Source organism: Lasioglossum baleicum, chromosome 4, assembly GCF_051020765.1.
Source record: "Lasioglossum baleicum chromosome 4, iyLasBale1, whole genome shotgun sequence".
Taxonomy (NCBI): domain Eukaryota; kingdom Metazoa; phylum Arthropoda; class Insecta; order Hymenoptera; family Halictidae; genus Lasioglossum; species Lasioglossum baleicum.
Window position 1 is genome coordinate 20,521,128 of NC_134932.1, and position 18,324 is coordinate 20,539,451.

The 18,324-nt window shown below is 41.2% G+C and overlaps 1 protein-coding gene across 5 annotated transcripts in view; it reads left to right on the top strand.

Annotated features, from left to right (window-relative positions):
• Positions 1–18,300, top strand: part of Rhogef3 (Rho guanine nucleotide exchange factor 3) — a 244,696-nt gene extending 226,396 nt beyond the window's left edge. For 4 of the 5 annotated variants that reach the window (XM_076422055.1, XM_076422056.1, XM_076422057.1 and 1 more), the window contains 11 exons: positions 3,172–3,567; positions 3,672–3,774; positions 5,507–5,695; positions 7,499–7,713; positions 10,553–10,653; positions 13,769–14,085; positions 14,166–14,537; positions 15,106–15,468; positions 15,567–15,780; positions 15,891–16,133; positions 16,218–18,300. In XM_076422055.1, the coding sequence (XP_076278170.1) occupies positions 3,172–3,567; positions 3,672–3,774; positions 5,507–5,695; positions 7,499–7,713; positions 10,553–10,653; positions 13,769–14,085; positions 14,166–14,537; positions 15,106–15,468; positions 15,567–15,780; positions 15,891–16,133; positions 16,218–16,357 (2,653 nt within the window). In that variant the 3' untranslated portion in view covers positions 16,358–18,300. The remainder of the gene's footprint in view (positions 1–3,171; positions 3,568–3,671; positions 3,775–5,506; positions 5,696–7,498; positions 7,714–10,552; positions 10,654–13,768; positions 14,086–14,165; positions 14,538–15,105; positions 15,469–15,566; positions 15,781–15,890; positions 16,134–16,217) is intronic. The other variant, XM_076422058.1, reaches the window with a different exon arrangement.
• Positions 18,301–18,324: the final 24 nt, after the last annotated feature.

Consider the following 18,324-nt stretch of genomic DNA (forward strand, 5'->3'; position numbering starts at 1 on the left):
AAAAACCGCCTACCAATTCTTAACTTCCGCCGACGAACTCAATTAATTAAGGATTTATTTGTTTACCGAGACTTCGCGACTTTCAATCAATTTGACGTTCGAATTTTTTGAAAAAAGAAATCGATTTTTCCAAACGATCACACTAGAATGCCACGTGTAATTCTTTGAACTTTTCTACTGTTTCGAATGGCGTCTAAGAAACTGTCATAAAGGCTGAGACAAGTTTCGTTTTTAAAAAAAAAATGTATACCGTTAGAAAGGTATAGTTACCAGCTACGTTTTCGCTGTAGAAGGTATAACGATATCGTTAACGTTTAAAAAGTTATAGCTGGGGTGAGATCAAGTTCAATATGTACTCACGAATCCGAGTCAATTTCAATAACCAAGTTTCATTTCATGGGTCTCGATTACTACTTCAAAGCAATAATGTTTCAATGATTATATTTGAAGAGTATTCATTTTATACAAACTGATATCGAATCTCGGAATGAGTACTTACAAGTTTCGAGAAGATACTTCCAAGTACTTCGATGTATGCTGGAAGGAATCGAATCTTTCACAAGTAGTACTCGAGTCGTGGAAATCAGAACTGCATAGTAGGTTTTAAGCACTTTCTTTATTAAATTCGTAACTATTTAAGAATAATATATTTAATTAATATATTTAAGAATAATATTAGAGGACAGGATAATTGATTTTAAAGGTAAAAAAAATAATGATTAGGAAAAATCAGAGAATTTTCAGCGATATTCATAAAAGTTTCGAATCTGTTCAACCAAGCTACATTGGACACGACTTGTTGCTTCTAGTGCTCACGATGAGATTGTTTATAAACGAAAATAAAGCTGACAACCGTGGCATTGGTGTTTCCAGTGCGTTAAGGGGTTAACTCGTTTTTCAAGGATTGCAAGGGTGCGGAATGCTCGTTTTTGCTACTGAAAATCCCCATATTTGCATTATCGAGAAATGAGAAGGCGCATCCGGCACCGTTGCAATCCTGAAAACTAGTCTACCCCCTTAATATTAGGTCAATCGGAAAATTCCGTGCGTTTTTTTGACGTTTCACAAGCAGAATTTCGCAGATGGTTTTTCGCTTTTCAATGTCTCTTGACTTGAGTTCATATCGAACCCACTTTCCTTCCTCGTAGACCTTCCCCAAGGTTTTTAAACGATCGGAAATGACAGATTGAGCAGAATTTAACGCTTCTGCAATTTGTTTTCGCGTTTGACATGGATCTTCATCCAACAGTGCCTGCAATTTTTCGTCTTCGAATATTCGTGGCTGTACAGAACGCTCTTTGTCCTCCACAGTAAAATCACCATTTTTAAAGCGTCGATACCATTCTCTACATGTTTTATCGGAAACAACATAAACGTCTACAATCATTCGATGAGATTCAGCTGCAGTTTTCTTCCAATTGAAGCAGAGGATTAACACTTCACGCAAATGACGCTTACTCGGCTCAAATTCCGACATTTTTAATGTAGAAAAAACGATGTTATTGATGCAAGCGCATATTCTTATGTATTGAATTTTACTGAAAGATGTCCAAACTAAAAAGTTAACATTACTTTAGACGTTATAGTTAACGACAGTTCGAGCTACAGCTACTCGACGCTAAACGGACGGAACTTTCCGATTGACCTAATATAAAGAAAAAGCACTGTCCCAACTTAGACGGCGTCCCAACCTTTACAGCAGTCCCCTACTCATTTTTGTCAAACGTATAACGATCAGCAGTCTAGCGATAAGTCAACCGCGTTCGGGGAACGCGATACAGTATTGTAGTTCGCGAAATGGTAATGGAACACCGTCCGCGAAGCGATTTCGATATGTTCGCGTCGAGACCCCGGGTTTCCGTTTCCAAAGCGTCTGATTGACTCCGTGGACGGGTGGTCGTTCCGTGACGGGTTCGTTTCCGTTATGCAGACCTCTCGGGACAGTCGCCTCGTCAGCTGGCCGGGTTCAGGACTTGTCCAGGCAAGGTAAATTGCCGGGCGGACAGCGCTGCGCGGCGGGGCGAGCGCACCTTCGTGATCTATCAATTTTACGGCGAGCCTCCCGCGGGGCCGCAGCACGAAGAAACGGTGTTAAGTTTCATGCGGCCCGTAAATTATTTTCCACTCACGATCACAATGGTCCATTGATTAAGCGGATAATTGAATCGATCGATGCTCCTTGGACGCGTTTAATCGTGCCTCGATTAAACCGAGCTGGGCGTGCACCGTCGACGCTGCTGTCGTGTAACACGAACGTGCACATTGTCTCGGATAATTTCTTATTAAGCTTCTTTCCCTAGTCTCACAAAGGAGAATGATTTATGCAATACACGGCACCGCGTGTGATTATTCGAACAACTTTGATAAGAAAGTATTATATTGGATGATTGCAAAAGTTCGTGTCCCATTTTCACAGTCCTCGAGACCTTCGAGGAAAAACCACGCGGTTCTTACGAAAGAGAAATCAGCTTGCAAAACGTTAGACGATTGTATAAAATGGTGATGCCCGCGGATCTTTATGCAATATAAACATTTTCCAAGTCGATCGTGAGAAATGGACGTCGGATAAAAATGTGTTGTTTCTTTTAATAATTGTGGTAAATCGATGAGAGATGGTATACAATAATGGCACTTAATTTATTTCTTTACAGTTTACTTTACAGTGATTAAGACGTCTTTATACCCAGAAATGTTTAGATAGAAGTAAATTTACATTCTTTGTATGGCCACATTTCTTTTAATGCTTAAATATTTATTACCAATGAATCAAATTTGACTTTGTCTAAAATCCTCATCACGAGTGTGACTCGTTAGAATACGGCAAGGGTTTAACACTTTGACTGCCGGGTTAATCTGTGGATGACGGATACGTTAATAAAGTAACGTGAAATAGTCGCTTTCAATGATCTTTTGTCCTGATAATGTTGATCTGTACTCTACACTCTACACGAACCAGAGACACGATATTAAACTGAGTTATTTCGAAGAGTACTTCTCGGACAATCAATTTCCAGAAACGGTTTTCTCTGACGGGTCGTAGCCGCGTTTTCGTGGTCAGAGCGTTGCGTTGGCTCGTTGGATCGGTGGTCAGCGAACCGCGCGTCAGAAATGAAGCCGACGATAAAAATCTAAAATATCTGGTAATAATGTCTCGTCCTGTTGTGTGTGCAGTCGACAGTGGTCGGGGGACGAGGAGGACGAGGGGACAACCGGTCACGTAACAACCGAGCATCCTCTGGCGGAGGCGACAATCCCCTTGGTTTCCCATTCGCGTCTCCAAGAACAGCCCTCCACCTTGAGTGGCAATATCGTGACCGCTTCCGGCGGCCAGAATCCTCCCCGGTCGAGCACGCAGAGCCAGCAAGAAAGCGTTCTGCAGAAATTCAGGAAGAGCTTCTCCTTGAGATTCCACAAAAAGGGCAGCAAGGAGAGCAACGAGAGCGAGTGTCCGCCGGACGATAACGACGGATCCGGGCCACTGGACGAGGAGGAAGAACGTGAACAAACGATCGTCGCCGAGCAAACCCCTCAGCACAAGGAGGACACCAGCAACGACCAAAAATTCCGGTCAGTCGAATCTCTCCGAACTGATGTCGCAGCCGTGCTCTCGCGAATTTCTAATTTTCCCTGCTCGTCGAGATCGTCGTTGTAAGTGAATTCTCCGTTTCCAGATTCGGCCCCCTTGTGTGGAGAAGTAGCAAGGAGAGGAAAAAGGGTAGCAAGGCTGCCAGAAATGCGAAATGCAACAGCGGGGACAGCGGAATACAAATCGAGGTGAGAGATCTCGGGGGAATCAACCTCTCTGCGGCGTAATTCTAAAGTTTACTTCTGCTAAAACAGATCGCGGAGGTGATTGATAGACGAAACGAACGACCTGTGTAATGCTTAATCTTTTTCAAGATGAATTTTTGCTCGAATATACAGTGGATAACAAAAGTAAGTTAATACTCATATTTTCAATAATGAAATCACGATAACAGTAATATTTATTCACTTATATTGGAAACAAAATTTATCACGATAAGATATTGATCTTTCTATAATAAATATACAAAATTTGGTGTGCCAAAAGGCCCAAAAGTAAGGTACAGTATCGTTTAATAACACTGTGCAACACCAAATTTGTTTCACAATTACATTGCGATGGTGGTATTTATAGAGTTTTATGCGCTGATTCCGAATCTGCCCTTATTTTTTCTGCTAGACGAACAGTTCTTGAGAAACAAGACTTCGAAAAAAAACGTATTTTTCAACTTTAAACAATATTGTGATGGTATTATAAAAGATATTGAATTGTTCTTTACAGCAAAAGATTCTGTAGACTGTAGACTATTTTTTTGAGAGAAATTCAAAAATATCCTGAAAAGTTGCTGCAAAAGTGGTGTCTCTTCGTCTTTAAAGATTGTTTATACATGTTTAAACATTCATAATGTATTAGGATTAGATATCACTGTATTCGGGAAAATCTACAGAATCTTCTGCTGTAAAGAACAATTCAATATCCTTTATAATACCATCACAATATTTGTTTAAAGTTGAAAATTTTTTTTTTTTCGAAGCCTTGTTTCTCAAAAACTGTTCGTCTAGGAAAAAAATTAAAAGCAGATTCGGAATCAGCGCATAAAACTCTATAAGAACCACTACCACAATGTAATTGTGAAACAAATTTCGTGTTGGACAGTGTTATTAAACGATACTTTAACTTACTTTTGGCACACCAAATTTTGTATGTTTAGTATAGAAAGATGAATATCTTGATGAATCTTCGGATCACTGTGATTATCGTGATAAATTTTGTTTCCAACATTACCATTAAATATGTAATCTACTTGTTTATTTTTATAAGTGAATAAATATTACTGTTATCGTGATTTCATTATTGAAAATATGAGTATTAAGTTACTTTTGTTATCCATTGTAAACACATTGACTTGCATTGCCACTAGCTATTGACGCGCAATCGTGCAGATATTGTTAATCTATCTCGCGACTGAACGGATAAAACAAGACGAGTGACATGAACCGTTACACGCCAGTATCTCTCGGAGAAAATTGGATATCGAAAAATCTTTCTAGGAACTTTTTGCAGGGAACATATTGTTCGAAGCATTTTCCCCATTTCGTGAAAACATGAAACTCCCTTGATTTCCGCTTCTGTAGAACACCGTGTTCGCGTCAACAAGATAAAAAGAGAAAACGTTTTACGGTCGATATATTTTTACGTGCTTTTTCGTTACAACGCGTTTTTCTTTCTCACGTACCTCAGATTTCATTCTCGTAAAATTGACGTCTCGAAAGTTACTCCAGTCGCAGAAACTCGAAAAGTACACAGTGCTTCACCTAAAAATGACTACCGAAGTTTGATACTGGCTTTTAATGATTCGCACGTCCGAGCCTGTGGACCCGATTAGTTCCCGCGAATTCTCTCGTTTCGGAGTGTCGCTCGGATACCGAAGGACTCTGCGACAAAAGTGCGAAATAATGAAATGAATTGTGAACGATATAGATGGTATCTGGTGGAGCATTGACTGGGGGCGGTGGTGGTGGAATGATGGGGGGCGGTGATAGCTCCGAGTCCCACGACACGGATGTCCAAGACGAGACCGACAGCCCTCCAGCGCTTCGTAGGCGAGTCGCCGACAAATCACGACCCCAGTCCGAGCTCATCAACCAGATACTGATCGACAAGTTTAAGGTAAAGAATGTCGTTCTTTGCCCCCGAATCCCGCTACGCGCAGTATTCCTTGTTAGCCATTAACACCATCGATAACACACGCCAATCATTTGGACAACCTCATCGTCGCTTTACTTGTTTTTAACATTGTCGATGGAGCTCAACGCAAACCAATGGACAAGCACCTTGCATTCGACGCGAACATCTATCCAAGACTCTAAGATTACATTAGAATGGCTCTTATTTACTTTTGCAGAGAAAAACAGAGAAAAACGATTTTATGAGCATTAAATTAATTATTTTAGTGTTTAAGGGTCTTAGGGCACGTTTTTCCGTTATCATAATGTGCTGAAACTTCACACAGATGTTTTTAACTATTTCAACAGTCCTGGGGGGTGGCGTAATAGAAATTTAAAAGTCTTTGGTGCTTCCAACTCGGTCTACGAAATGGTCAGCCGACGCAAAATGCTTATCCATTGTTGGAGGACTAATTCACCGCAAAAGCTAACACAATCTGGTAACGGTGATCAAGGATCGGTCCCGAGGAACGAATGCTTCTGCTTGCGACGTACGTGACGACGATTCATTCACGGTATCACAAAATATTATAAATCATCGGTTCGAGCGTTCGCGGGCTTTTGTCCCACCGGTGTTTCGTCTTTGAATTCGAGCGTGACTCGCGGTCTGTCGGTCGGTCGGCCGCGCCACGCTACCGGCGATGATTTATAATTGCCGTTAAGAGCGTCACACATTTGTAATCATTATCAAGCCGCACGTATGACTGTTTCCTTCGGCAACAATAACTCGCATTACTCACGTTTGTATACGGTTTAGCCACGGTTGTACAGATCACTGGCAGTTTCTGATAGGCGAGTAGAGAATATATCGCGCTGACCAGGATACGAGCAGAGGAAACGCAGTCCTGGTTAGTTGATATCGAGTTGCGCGACCGACCGAACACGATTTATGGGATCGCGTACGAACGGCCGAGTCATAGTTCGCCCGTCGTTTACTTTATTTCGATCTACGTGACCGAGCAATCAACACCAGGCCGTGATACGCGTCGCGATCTCGAGCCTCGTGTACTTGTCTCTGTCGATTTGTTCGAGGAATTCATCGTCGTCGATGAACCAAGCCCGTCCGATGTAAACGGAAAATTGTAGAATCATGAACACACGACCAGTGTGAACGGTCAGAAAATAGCGAAACCATCTGCCAGGTGATCGCCCAGGTCCGTGACTATGTGAACCGTTACAATCTCTTCATCCTTCGTCTCATTAACGAATGAATGTCAACGGTGTTTCTACACGGACAGTGGAATATATTCGAATGTGCAAGGTGTGATCGAAAAGATTCGGGAACTTTGCAAGGATAAATCGTGCTTTCTCGAGAACCTGATCATGCTTTTGACACGGCAGTTGCTGGATAATTACCCTGAAAACCTTGCAAACATTAGCTAGCGAGGTCGAAATCGCACAGGTAATCATTTTAACTTCTACCAAGTTTAAGCAGACAATACCATTTCTCGTTTTCAATAAATGCCGAATAATTCTTTCAACAAGCGTGTTCACGATCTCGAGCAACTATGTTCTACCAGAGGGAATTCTTCGAAGATGACGTGTAAAATCTTTTCCGCTTTCGAAAACGGCAAGAAGGGAAGTTTATCTGCAACCGTAACGGAGACTTTTCGATCCCACTTTGAACATCAGCTTGGCGATACAGCTTATGCCGATCGATCTCATGTTCGGTGGAGAGTTCGCGCTTCTTGGTACCCGGTGGCAAAGGCAAACGCGAACCATGACCAGGATGTTGTGATACTTTCAGGCGGACCTGCAGAGCCGAACATCGTCGAGGCACCAGCATGTACGTCGGACGAACAGCGATTTAGGAGGTCAGAGGTTACTGCAGTGGGACACGAGGTCCGGTTACAGCCACGCGCACAATTACCGCAGGATGCTCTCAACTCCTTCGCCTATCAAGACGAGGCCTCCCAGGCTCAGCCCGAGGCACTCCTCCCATGACATCGTTACGCTGAGAAGGTGCGTCCAAACGCTAAGACCCGTCCCGCGGTCTTTGCACCCTTATCGCAAAACGCCTCATTGACTTTTCGCCATCTGCGAGCAACGGAACGTGTCTCGTCGACTCCCCGACCGAGACTCGAAAACTTGGAGCAATCGACGTCTACCGGGAATTTACGTTTTTCAAGAATACAGTAACGTCTCGATATATGTGGAAACTTCAGAACTGACATGTCATTTATATTGTACGCGGAGACTATTCCCTAATCTTTCACCGCTGGCGTCAAACGTGGAATAAGATAAAAAACATTGGCGCCATCGGTAGAATAGTAGATACTATTATAATCCAGTGAGAATGCTTTCTTGTTTTCAATCATTCTTTTGTGATATTCTTACCGTCATATTCGTAGCATTTTTCTGATTAATATGAATCCAAACACGATACACTTTAGATCTAGCCAGTGGTGCAGTAGTGTTCGGATAATAGAACAGTTTCCTAGTTGCAATGTTCGATTAAATCGTCTTTGATTTGTACAGTGAATCGTTTTGTACACGAATCGCTGTAGCTTGAACCATTTACGCGTGAAACACGTATTCATCGTCAGTTCGGATAATCGAGGTTCAAGCAAAGCTCCGAATTATATCGTGTTTGGTCTCATTTTAATCAGAACAATGTCAGAAGTATATCGGTAAAAGTTTTCAAATAGGAATAATTAAAAACTCAAAAGTATTGTCGGTGGGTTAGAATTATATTATTAAAGACGAAATTTTTCACCAATATCGTGCAGATCTCTTTCGCATGTATCGAGACATTACTGTAGCTGGAAGTCTTATTGTTGAACTTTTATTATTATTATTATTATTACGGGCATGTGTATACGCACATGACGATTGCTTGGGTTTGATGTGAAGTACTTGCGTACATCGCAGATGAGACCAGCCATACCTCCGACCGATGGAAAAATCTAGGTGCTTCTTTCGATTTCTTTTTTTTTTGTCACGTTTTCGCGAATCTCTCGACCGATCTCGCACGGGCGGGCGTCGTGCGAACGGCTTGCTGTTTCTTTTCTCCTTGTTCTTCGTTTCTGCTCGGATCGAAACGAATCATAGCACGGCATTAGACAATCATCAAAACAAATCCTTGAAAAATGTCCTTGAAGGAAATTTAAATTCTTTATTCTCGAACCTTTCCAGTAAATCGAGGGAGAATAGTGGTAGGTAGACGGGTATTATAACAAACCACCTTCTTTTCCATTTTTCCTCGTAAAACAAGTTGGACTGCCACGCGTAACCATGTACGGAGTGGTTCTTTCCCTTCGATAGCCAAACCACCGTGAAAGTATTTGAATTTTATTTGCGTAATTCGTTTCGTTCGTAGAATTCACGTTGTTTTTTTAAATTGTAAGTCATTTGATTACACTGTGCAACAAATTTCAACTTTTTTATGTTTCCTAATTACTGTTGGGTCCTTCCTATAGAGTTTTTTGCGCTGATTCCGAATCTGTTTTTAATTTTTTTCCTATACGCACAGTTTTTGAGGAACATGGCTTCGAAAAAAAACATATTTTTCAACTTTAAACAAATATTGTGATGTTGTTATAAAAGATATTGAATTGTTCTTTGCAGCAAAAGATTCTGTAGACTTTCCCGAATACAGTGATATCCAATATTAATACATTATGATTGGCTAAATATGTTTAAACAATGATTAAAGACGGAGAGACACCACTTTTGCACCAATTTTTGAGGATATTTTTCAATTTATCTCAAAAAATAAGGGTCCAGCGGAAAATCGAACTATACCACTCGATAGAGCAGACTTTTATCTTGAGAAGCCACCCTGTTAAGTTTGGATCGCCGACGTTTTTTTCGAACCAGAAAGCAAAATGTCTTCTGGTTGCGGTGAGCGCCACTGGCAGCGACTCATGTCGGGCGAAGATATTTTGCTTTCTGGTTCGAAAAAAACGTCGACCATGCAAACTTGAAATGGTGGTTTCTCAAGATAAAAGTCTGCTCTGTCGCGTGGTGTAGTTCGATTTTCCGCTGGATCCTTATTTTTTGAGATAAATTCAAAAATATCGTCAAGAATTGGTGCAAAAGTGGGGTCTCTCCGCCTTTAGCGATTGTTTAAACATGTTTAAACAATCATAATGTATTAATATTGGATATCGCTGTATTCGGGAAAGTCTACAGAATCTTTTGCTGTAAAGAATAATTCAATATCTTTTATAATAACACCACAATATTTGTTTAAAGTTGAAAAATATGTTTTTTTTCAAAGCCATGTTCCTCAAAAACTCTGCGTATAGGAAAAAAATTAAGAACAGATTTGTAATCAGCGCGAAAAACTCTATACGAACCACCCAACAGTAGTTGTGGAACAAATTTGTTGTTTGACAGAGTGTTATCGTTCGAAATCGATTTCCTTCGATCCTCTTAGTCTAAATTTGAAATTAGATGCTAACCGAGGGTATACAAATTTCTAGAAATAGTCGACTGATACTCGCAAAAAGATACGTAGGACGTTCAATGATGAATGGTACACGTTCCTCTAATGATTTTTGACGTTCGACACAAGTAAATGCTCGAAATCTCCCCCGGTACCATTCACCAAAAAACTCTGTAGAATTTCAGTGATGCGAGAGGACAAAGTGAGATAAAAGCGGTTGTTCGAGGTAGCCCGATCTGCAGAACCACTCTGTATAGACATGTTCTACCTGTCGTGTGTATATACTTACCTATTGTAATTCGTTGCTGAATGTTGTATCGATGCTTCTACGTAAACACAAGCTTGTTGATCCTCTATCCGTCCGTGTACAGGCGAAGATGAATATTAATGGTGATTTTATTTTGATCTCAGTAACGCGAAAGGGAGGAGTACTCGGACAAATCTGAGGCGTTCACTCAGCCAACCACTGGGTATCAATCAGCTATCACCCTTGATGCGCACCAAAACTGCAGGTAAAGCTAACAGTCGTCGACAGAGAGTCAGATTCCTGACACTGTCTGAGCTCCAACGTAGAAACAACTACCTTCCCCTCGCTCCAAGCAAATGAGCAGTCTACCGAGGATTTATCCTTCTGCCTCTTTCATTAGAAAGTACATAGTAACCAAATTGTTTTCTCGTTGCACAGACATGTAAAAAGGTCTAGTTCAAATGCTTAACCTTTAGTTACTCGCAGGGGTCATGGTAGTTTCGATGTCTTCGTAAATGCGTAATTATTTAAATTACTTAAATTCTCTAAAATAGTTGTTCCATTTGAATTGTATACGTGGAATTGTAACAATAGTTGTTTTATTTATTCGAATCATTATATTGGGCTCCTACAAGACCCCATGCGAGCAACTTTGCACAAATCGAGGTGCGAGTAACTAAAGGTTACAAACAATTCAGAAGAAACTAGCATGTTACTCAAGCTGTCGCTAACTTGCTCGATTAGAAGCTTGGTAAAACGTTTGGCAATCTATATTAAAATATTGCTGGCCTCTAAATCCATAAGAGGACCAAGTATCTTCGAGATAGTTGTATACTTCGTTCAATATGTATATCTGCTCGTTCGCTTGGTGGGAGAGACTCACCGGTAGCACCCCGTTGACGAAGATTTTAGTGCACACTTTCCGCTCCAATGGTATCCAGTTTCTCTAGACGCCACTTCCGAGAGTGCTCCGAGCAAGCATGCATCCTTGTAACGATCTTAAAGCATTCATATCGTTGTAAGAGAACGCACCTGTAAGAAGAGTTCTTGAGAGTACGGAATGCGGAACACTCCTGTATTAAACGTGTTAATATCTTCATTCTGTAAGGACTGCTTCCTGTGAATACGCTTTTGTTTGCAAGCTACAGTAGAGACCGATCGTTCTCGGGGAGCCTCGCGAAGCTTTCGGAACGATAAGGAGACTTGGGGACAATAAGGATCTTGCTTCGAAGAATTTCACCAACAAGCATTCTCGCGAGGTTCCAACGAGAACGATCAGCGGCCTTCATTACACAAACATCATAAACAATTTCTTTGATCTTCCGCTGCCAACGCCTACGATGGATAATCTGCAGGGTGATTTTTCGAATATGTCATTGCTTTCTCGTATTGCGATTTAAAAGGGACACGCACATCGAAATCTACGCAACCATGACGCAATGTACGAGGGTCAGTCAAATATGAAACTGACTTTGCATTGTACAACAGCATAGTTGTTCTTACGTAGATATGACCGGGTGGAAGTGAAAGTAGATCTTGTAGTAGTCTTGAAATCCCACCTCCTCTCACAGCACCCCCGTCCCTAGGATACGTTACTGCGACATTACTACCAGGAGGGTGATCAATATTCAGATTGCGTTTCCTTATTGTTTACCATTATTTCCGCTCATTCTTCTATTCCTTACTTCCATTCATTCATCTACGCCCCGAGTCCAAACATCCATTTGTCCTTTCATTTATATTCATGGGCCCATCCCATTTTTCCTCGGCTGTTACCTCATGGACTATTCTACTTTAGGGTCATTCCATGCCGAATCAATCACTTTTTACAGGCACCATCGTCGATTTTGTTCTAAATGAAATATGTTGTAGTCCATGAGAAATTAGGGGGGTTTAAGTCATCATTTTGCCGGTTTCGAATTTTTTTTAGAAATGGCAGACCTTCAAAGTTTTTAATTTTTGCCCATTTCGGCCAAAACGGGCCTCGCTTACGAATTTTTATCTCGGGAACTGTCTGTCCGATTGAGCTACATTTTTTTTTGTTTTATTCGGGAAGGATTGAGCTATTACAAAATAATTTTTTCGATGAGGGGCCGGAGTGATTTCAATTTTGAAAAAAATATGGCTATATTCCTTGAAGTTTCCCCTTTAAAATGAGCCCTTGAAAAAGATGGTGTCATTAAAATTGGCGTCACAATGAGCTGGTAAAGAACGTCGCGCCGTGTACCCCCGTTTCAGGTAGCTAGACGAGTCGAGCGCACGGCTATTATGGTCCGTTGTCTATATCGCTGGTCTCAAGAAAATGCCAGCAGACTGTATACGACTAAATAACCCCCTATTTATACCTGGAGAACAATATTAGTAACCACTCTTGGCTACAATAACAAACATGCTGATTGTTTACAAGGTCGCTTTGCAACAGCATTACCAATTAGAAGCACTAGAAGCTTTCATAGCTTTACCCCATTATCGAATAAAGAACTGCTATGCAAAACTTGCTCGTGCGATGATGAAGGCTCTGTTTTCAGTGTAATCAAATAGTTTTTCTTATATTTTTACATAATCCTTAGGTCTACCCCACACAATGATCCTATATCCATATTTCTTACCATGAACTCTCCTTATCCCTCCCCGAGGGAAGAAAACCACCACCTTCTCATGGCTTCCATTGAGCAACGACCCCTTTTTTGTAGAACATATAAAATTCGTATAAAAACTAATATCTATAAATGAAGTCATGATTAAAAAGATCTTGTCTCTACCTAAAACGGGGGTACACGGCGTCCTTTACCAGCTCATTGTGACACCAATTTGAATGACACCATCTTTTTCAAGGGCTCATTTTAAAGGGGAAACTTCAAGGAATATAGCCATATTTTTTTCAAAATTGAAATCACTCCGACCCCTCATCGAAAAAATTATTTTGTAATAGCCTAATCCTTCCCGAATAAAACAAAAAAAAATGTAGCTTAATCGGACAAACAGTTCCCGAGATAAAAATTCGTAAGCGAGGCCCGTTTCCGCCGAAATGGGCAAAAATTGAAAACTTTGAAGGCCTGCCATTTCTAAAAAAATTCGAAACCGGCAAAATGATGACTTAAACCACCCACCCCCCCCCCCCTAATTTCTCATGGACTACAACATATTTCATTTAGAACAAAATCGACGATGGTGCCTGCAAAAAGTGATCGATTCGGCATGGAATGACCCTTTACCGCTTTATCGTTAACTGGAACGACTAACGAGCGAGACAAATAAAAAATTATAGAAAAGGTCCGGTTTATACTTGGCTGAGCCTCGTATCACAAATAGATCATCGAACATTGCGATAGGATCGCGTAATTTTCATGAATAAAGAGAATCGGTTTGTTTGAAACCAGGTGCGAGATTGCCCGGTGGGAATGTCCTGTCGGAGGATGAACAGGATGGAAGAGGTGGAACGTCAGATGACGAGATGATGTCCGACTCGGAGTCCTCCATCGCCTCCTTGACGGACAGAAAGAAGTCGTTCGAGCAGACGATGGACGAGGAGGTCGTGATCCTGGCTGAAGCTGTTTGGGACCATGTAGCGATGGAACCGGAGGAGCTGGCCTTTCGTGCCGGCGACGTGATCGAAGTTCTAGACAACCTGGACAAGGATTGGTGGTGGGGTAACTGTAGGGGCGAGCATGGCTGGTTCCCGGCTGCGTTCGTTAGGGTACAACATTCATTCTATTCCAAACTAATCTCGAAACCTCGGAGATTCCTTGTATTAAGATGGAACATCGATTCTTGTAGTTACGTGTCAGTCAAGAGGACACGGTAGAGGATTGTTTGGCGGCGATGGCGTCCGGTAGCACGTCCAACTCTCAGCTAAGAAGACGAACGAGCATCTCGCTGCTGTCAAACGAGCAAGTCAGAACAAGCGTGGTCCGCGAGTTGGTCCAAACCGAGCGAGACTTCGTGAAGATCTTGAGGGACGTCGCAGAGGGATACATCGCCGAATGTCGACGGCGGACGGACATGTTCAACGAAGAACAAATAGAAACTATATTCATCAATCTCGAAGAGCTGCTGGACTTTCAGTCCGAGTTTCTGAAGGATCTCGAGTCCAGGATAGACTGGAACGCTCCGTACAAAAGCTGCGTCGGCGAATGTTTCTTGGATCATGTAAGAATGTTCTAAACCAGCGGTTTCCAACCTTTATGCTACTATGCCTCCCTAAAAAAATTCTTTTTCTTCGCGCCCCCCTTTCTTCTAATCGATATAATAATATAGGCACATTTTAAAATACTGAAAACTACAAATTAACAGAATAATAACAAAGTTTTGCTATAACAATAGGAACATGCATATTTATTTTTATATTAATTACTAATTAAACTACATCTAATGCATCAAAATTTAATGCGAGTGTTGTTGTTGTTTGTTGGCACGAAGTTTATCAAATCTTGGGGGCAATATGGAGAGTGCCACTCGTAACTCTTTTTCGACTATTAACCTGGTTCGATATTTGGTTTTCATTGCAGCCAGTGCCGATAAGCTCGTTTCGCATAAATAAGACGTTACAAACGGTAGAAGCACATACATTGCTTTGCAATACAAAGATTCATACTCTCATGAACATTAATTTTTTATTAAAAATTTTGGCGCCTCCCCGGTTGGAAACCGCTGCTCTAAACTCAATTTTGTCAGCGTAATTTATTCATTGGGTTATAATCTACGATTGATTTTGCAGAGGGCAGGATTTCGTATGTATTCGGAATACTGCAACAGTCATCCGATGGCCACTGTCACGCTGCAAGAGCTGTACCAGCATAATCGTTATAGCAAATTCTTCGAAGCCTGTAGACTAATGAGAGGCTTGATCGAAATTCCTTTGGACGGCTATCTGTTGACGCCCGTGCAACGGATATGTAAATATCCGCTCCAATTGGCGGAACTGTTGAAATACACGAAAGCCGATCACCCGGATTACCATAAAATCCAGGAGGCCCTCGAAGCGATGCGAGGAGTCGCGGTTTTGATCAACGAAAGGAAAAGGCGAATGGAGAGTCTTGAGAAGTTGGCTGCTTGGCAATTGAGGGTCGAAGGCTGGGAGGTACGAATTTTTCGTACACTTTTTCTGTCTCCCTATATCTCTTAAAAGTCCTTTCTAAGTATAACGTTTCAATGACACGTTTCATGCGTTTATTTCAGGGCGAGGACCTCATAGAAGTCTCATCTCAGTTAATTTATCAAGGCGAGGCGATGAGAGTCACGACTGGCATGTGGACGAACAACATCACCTTGTTTCTGTTCGACCATCAACTAGTTTACTGTAAAAAGGATATTCTAAAACGGAACACTTATGTATTTAAAGGTCGCATTTACCTCGACACGAGTGAGGTGATCGACGTTCCCGACGGAAAAGGTAATTCAAAGTCATAGCTTCGTCATTTCGGGTTCTACACGGTTCTACACTTTGAAAAAGTACAATAAAAGGAAAATCGATTTTTTGTAACACTGAATATTTATTTGCAGATCATCAATCGGGGGTAACAGTGAGGCATTGTCTAAAAATATACAGCTGCGTCCGAGACAAATGGTTGCTTTTCTGTTGCCGCACGGCGGAAGAGAAGCGTCGGTGGTTGGCAGCTATGGCGGAGGAACGGAGGCTAGTTGCTCAGGATAGAAACGATGGACTGGAGTTCCCAACTGCAGCCAGACAACTGGCAAGGCTCGTGGCAGCGAGACAGCAGAACAGACCGCCAATCAAACCTCGCAGTAAGACGATCGAAAAGTTTCGATACCACAGAAATCTGATAGAGGAAAGAGTACCACCTAATTCTCTACCTTTTATCATTGTAGACAAAACGTACAAAAGAGAGTCCGCTTACGACATGCCAACCATGGTTGGACAAGGCGCGACAAACTCGTTGGGACGAAAGGTCGGCACCTGGTTCACGTTTGGTAGCAGCAAAAAGAGTACACGACCTCAACCGTCCTGAGACAGGCCTACCTTCGTACCATACATTGACCTATGAACCTCGAACGAGATGCGCTTAATCGTTGCTCCACGATCTAGGCTCGAATGCACGTTACTCAATATTTAAGAAACCGTTGTAAGGTTTCATTGAGGATAATTAGCCCGGCTTCCTTCCCTCGCGGAAACTAGATATTGCACTTAGTCTCGCTCATCGGGAACGCAAACGATCCTAAGCGCTCGTCACATGTATGGGACGAAGGTAATTGATTTCTATGATCATCAAATCTCATCTCACGAACGCATCATCGATTCAATGGCATTGATAGGATCCTGTCGACCGGCAAGCAGAACGTTACAATTGTTTTTCATGCGTCCAATTTTAGTAGCATTATATAATGTTAAAGTATATGGGTCGGTCAAAGAAATCGTAAGTTTGCATCGCCAACGATAATTTATTTCACTGTTTCATCAGATCACTGCACGGAGTGACAAGGTATTATCGTTTAGACTCCTCTAGTAAATAATGAACGTTGTTTGATCCAAGTAATGGTTCGAGGAATATTGTTAAATTAAATTAATCGAGTTCACGTAATGAAGATTATATTGCACAGAAGCAATGTTAACGCAAATGTTTTTTGGCAGAATGATCGTCATCCAGCTGAGAGAGAACGTGTTAAGAAATTATAGCGAACAATGGGAATGAAAGAATTATTTAAAGCGATCGTGTTAATAAGCATGAAAACTGAGAAAAATGCAGTATAAACTAGAAAAATAAACGCAGTTCTTGTTAGACGTAGATAATGCATGTATGAAGAAACTAGCGAGCTTTCGAGGTACTAAAAAGAAAGTACTAGTCACTTTTATCACGCAATCGTATAAATAACAGTGATAAAAATTGTATTGTTACTCGACTGCTTGAATGGGTGTTGTGAGCATTGAACGGATTAGTAATGGCCATACGTTCTTTTTTTATGGTAATCGAAAGACTGACGACAGGAATGCTTTCCACGATGTCTACGAAAGAACTGGTATGTACGGGGGTACCACTGAGAGAAAACCGCGATGCTATAAGCAAGTTTCACAATAGCCAACTATTTGTAGTTTCAGCCTGGAAGAATGTTTACATATACTCCACTGTTCGATACTTTAGACTCTAGATAGTACTTTAGAACGCACACTAAAGTAAAAATTGTTAAGCAAGCAGTGTCCGAAGAATTTTCTCTCAGTGACGGAAAACGTATCCGCAGCAGATACTTGTAGAAACGAATCTCAAGCAAAATCACATGATATATATAGTCCTTTTACTGCCTAAAGGTTTGTCTGTTATCTCAACTAAAGCAGTAATCGTAAAATACTCAATGTAGTTTGTACGAAGATTTTAAATTTGCTAACTTGGGACGGAGAAAATTATATTTCTACGTCGTAAACAGAGAGAGACAGTATTAAAGATACAGGTACTACTAAATATGTAAATACTCGCATATCAAGCCTCTTTTTTCTACTGCGGCTGAAGCAGTTTCTAAAAGTGAACTCCCAAGAGAATATCTTTCAAGTTTTTCTACTCTTGTACAGAAGAAAACGTTACGAGAATATCGTGCCGAGAGCCAGTCAACCAGCAAAAATCTCTGTGTTTTGTAAAATGTAATCTTAAAGGTGACAACTTGTGAACGTTTGTCTGTGCAATTCGTCGTCACAGATGATTCAATTAACTTTAAAGAAAATTGATGCACCGATCGTGAAAGTTTTTAACACTGCCAATATGTTTACTACGTGCGTCTTCGTTCAATTCGTATAGTTTCTCGTCATTTTTTATGCATAAAAACAAACCTTGAATATACATTGACAAAGAACGGGAAAACAAGATTAAGCGTTTGTTTTGTGTCCGTGGATTTTTCGTGTTTCTCTGGCTTCGAACATGCGCGCAAGTTGATGGAAGTCGTTGAAAAAAAAAACGAAAAGATGTTTGCGAAAGAAATGACAATTCACAGA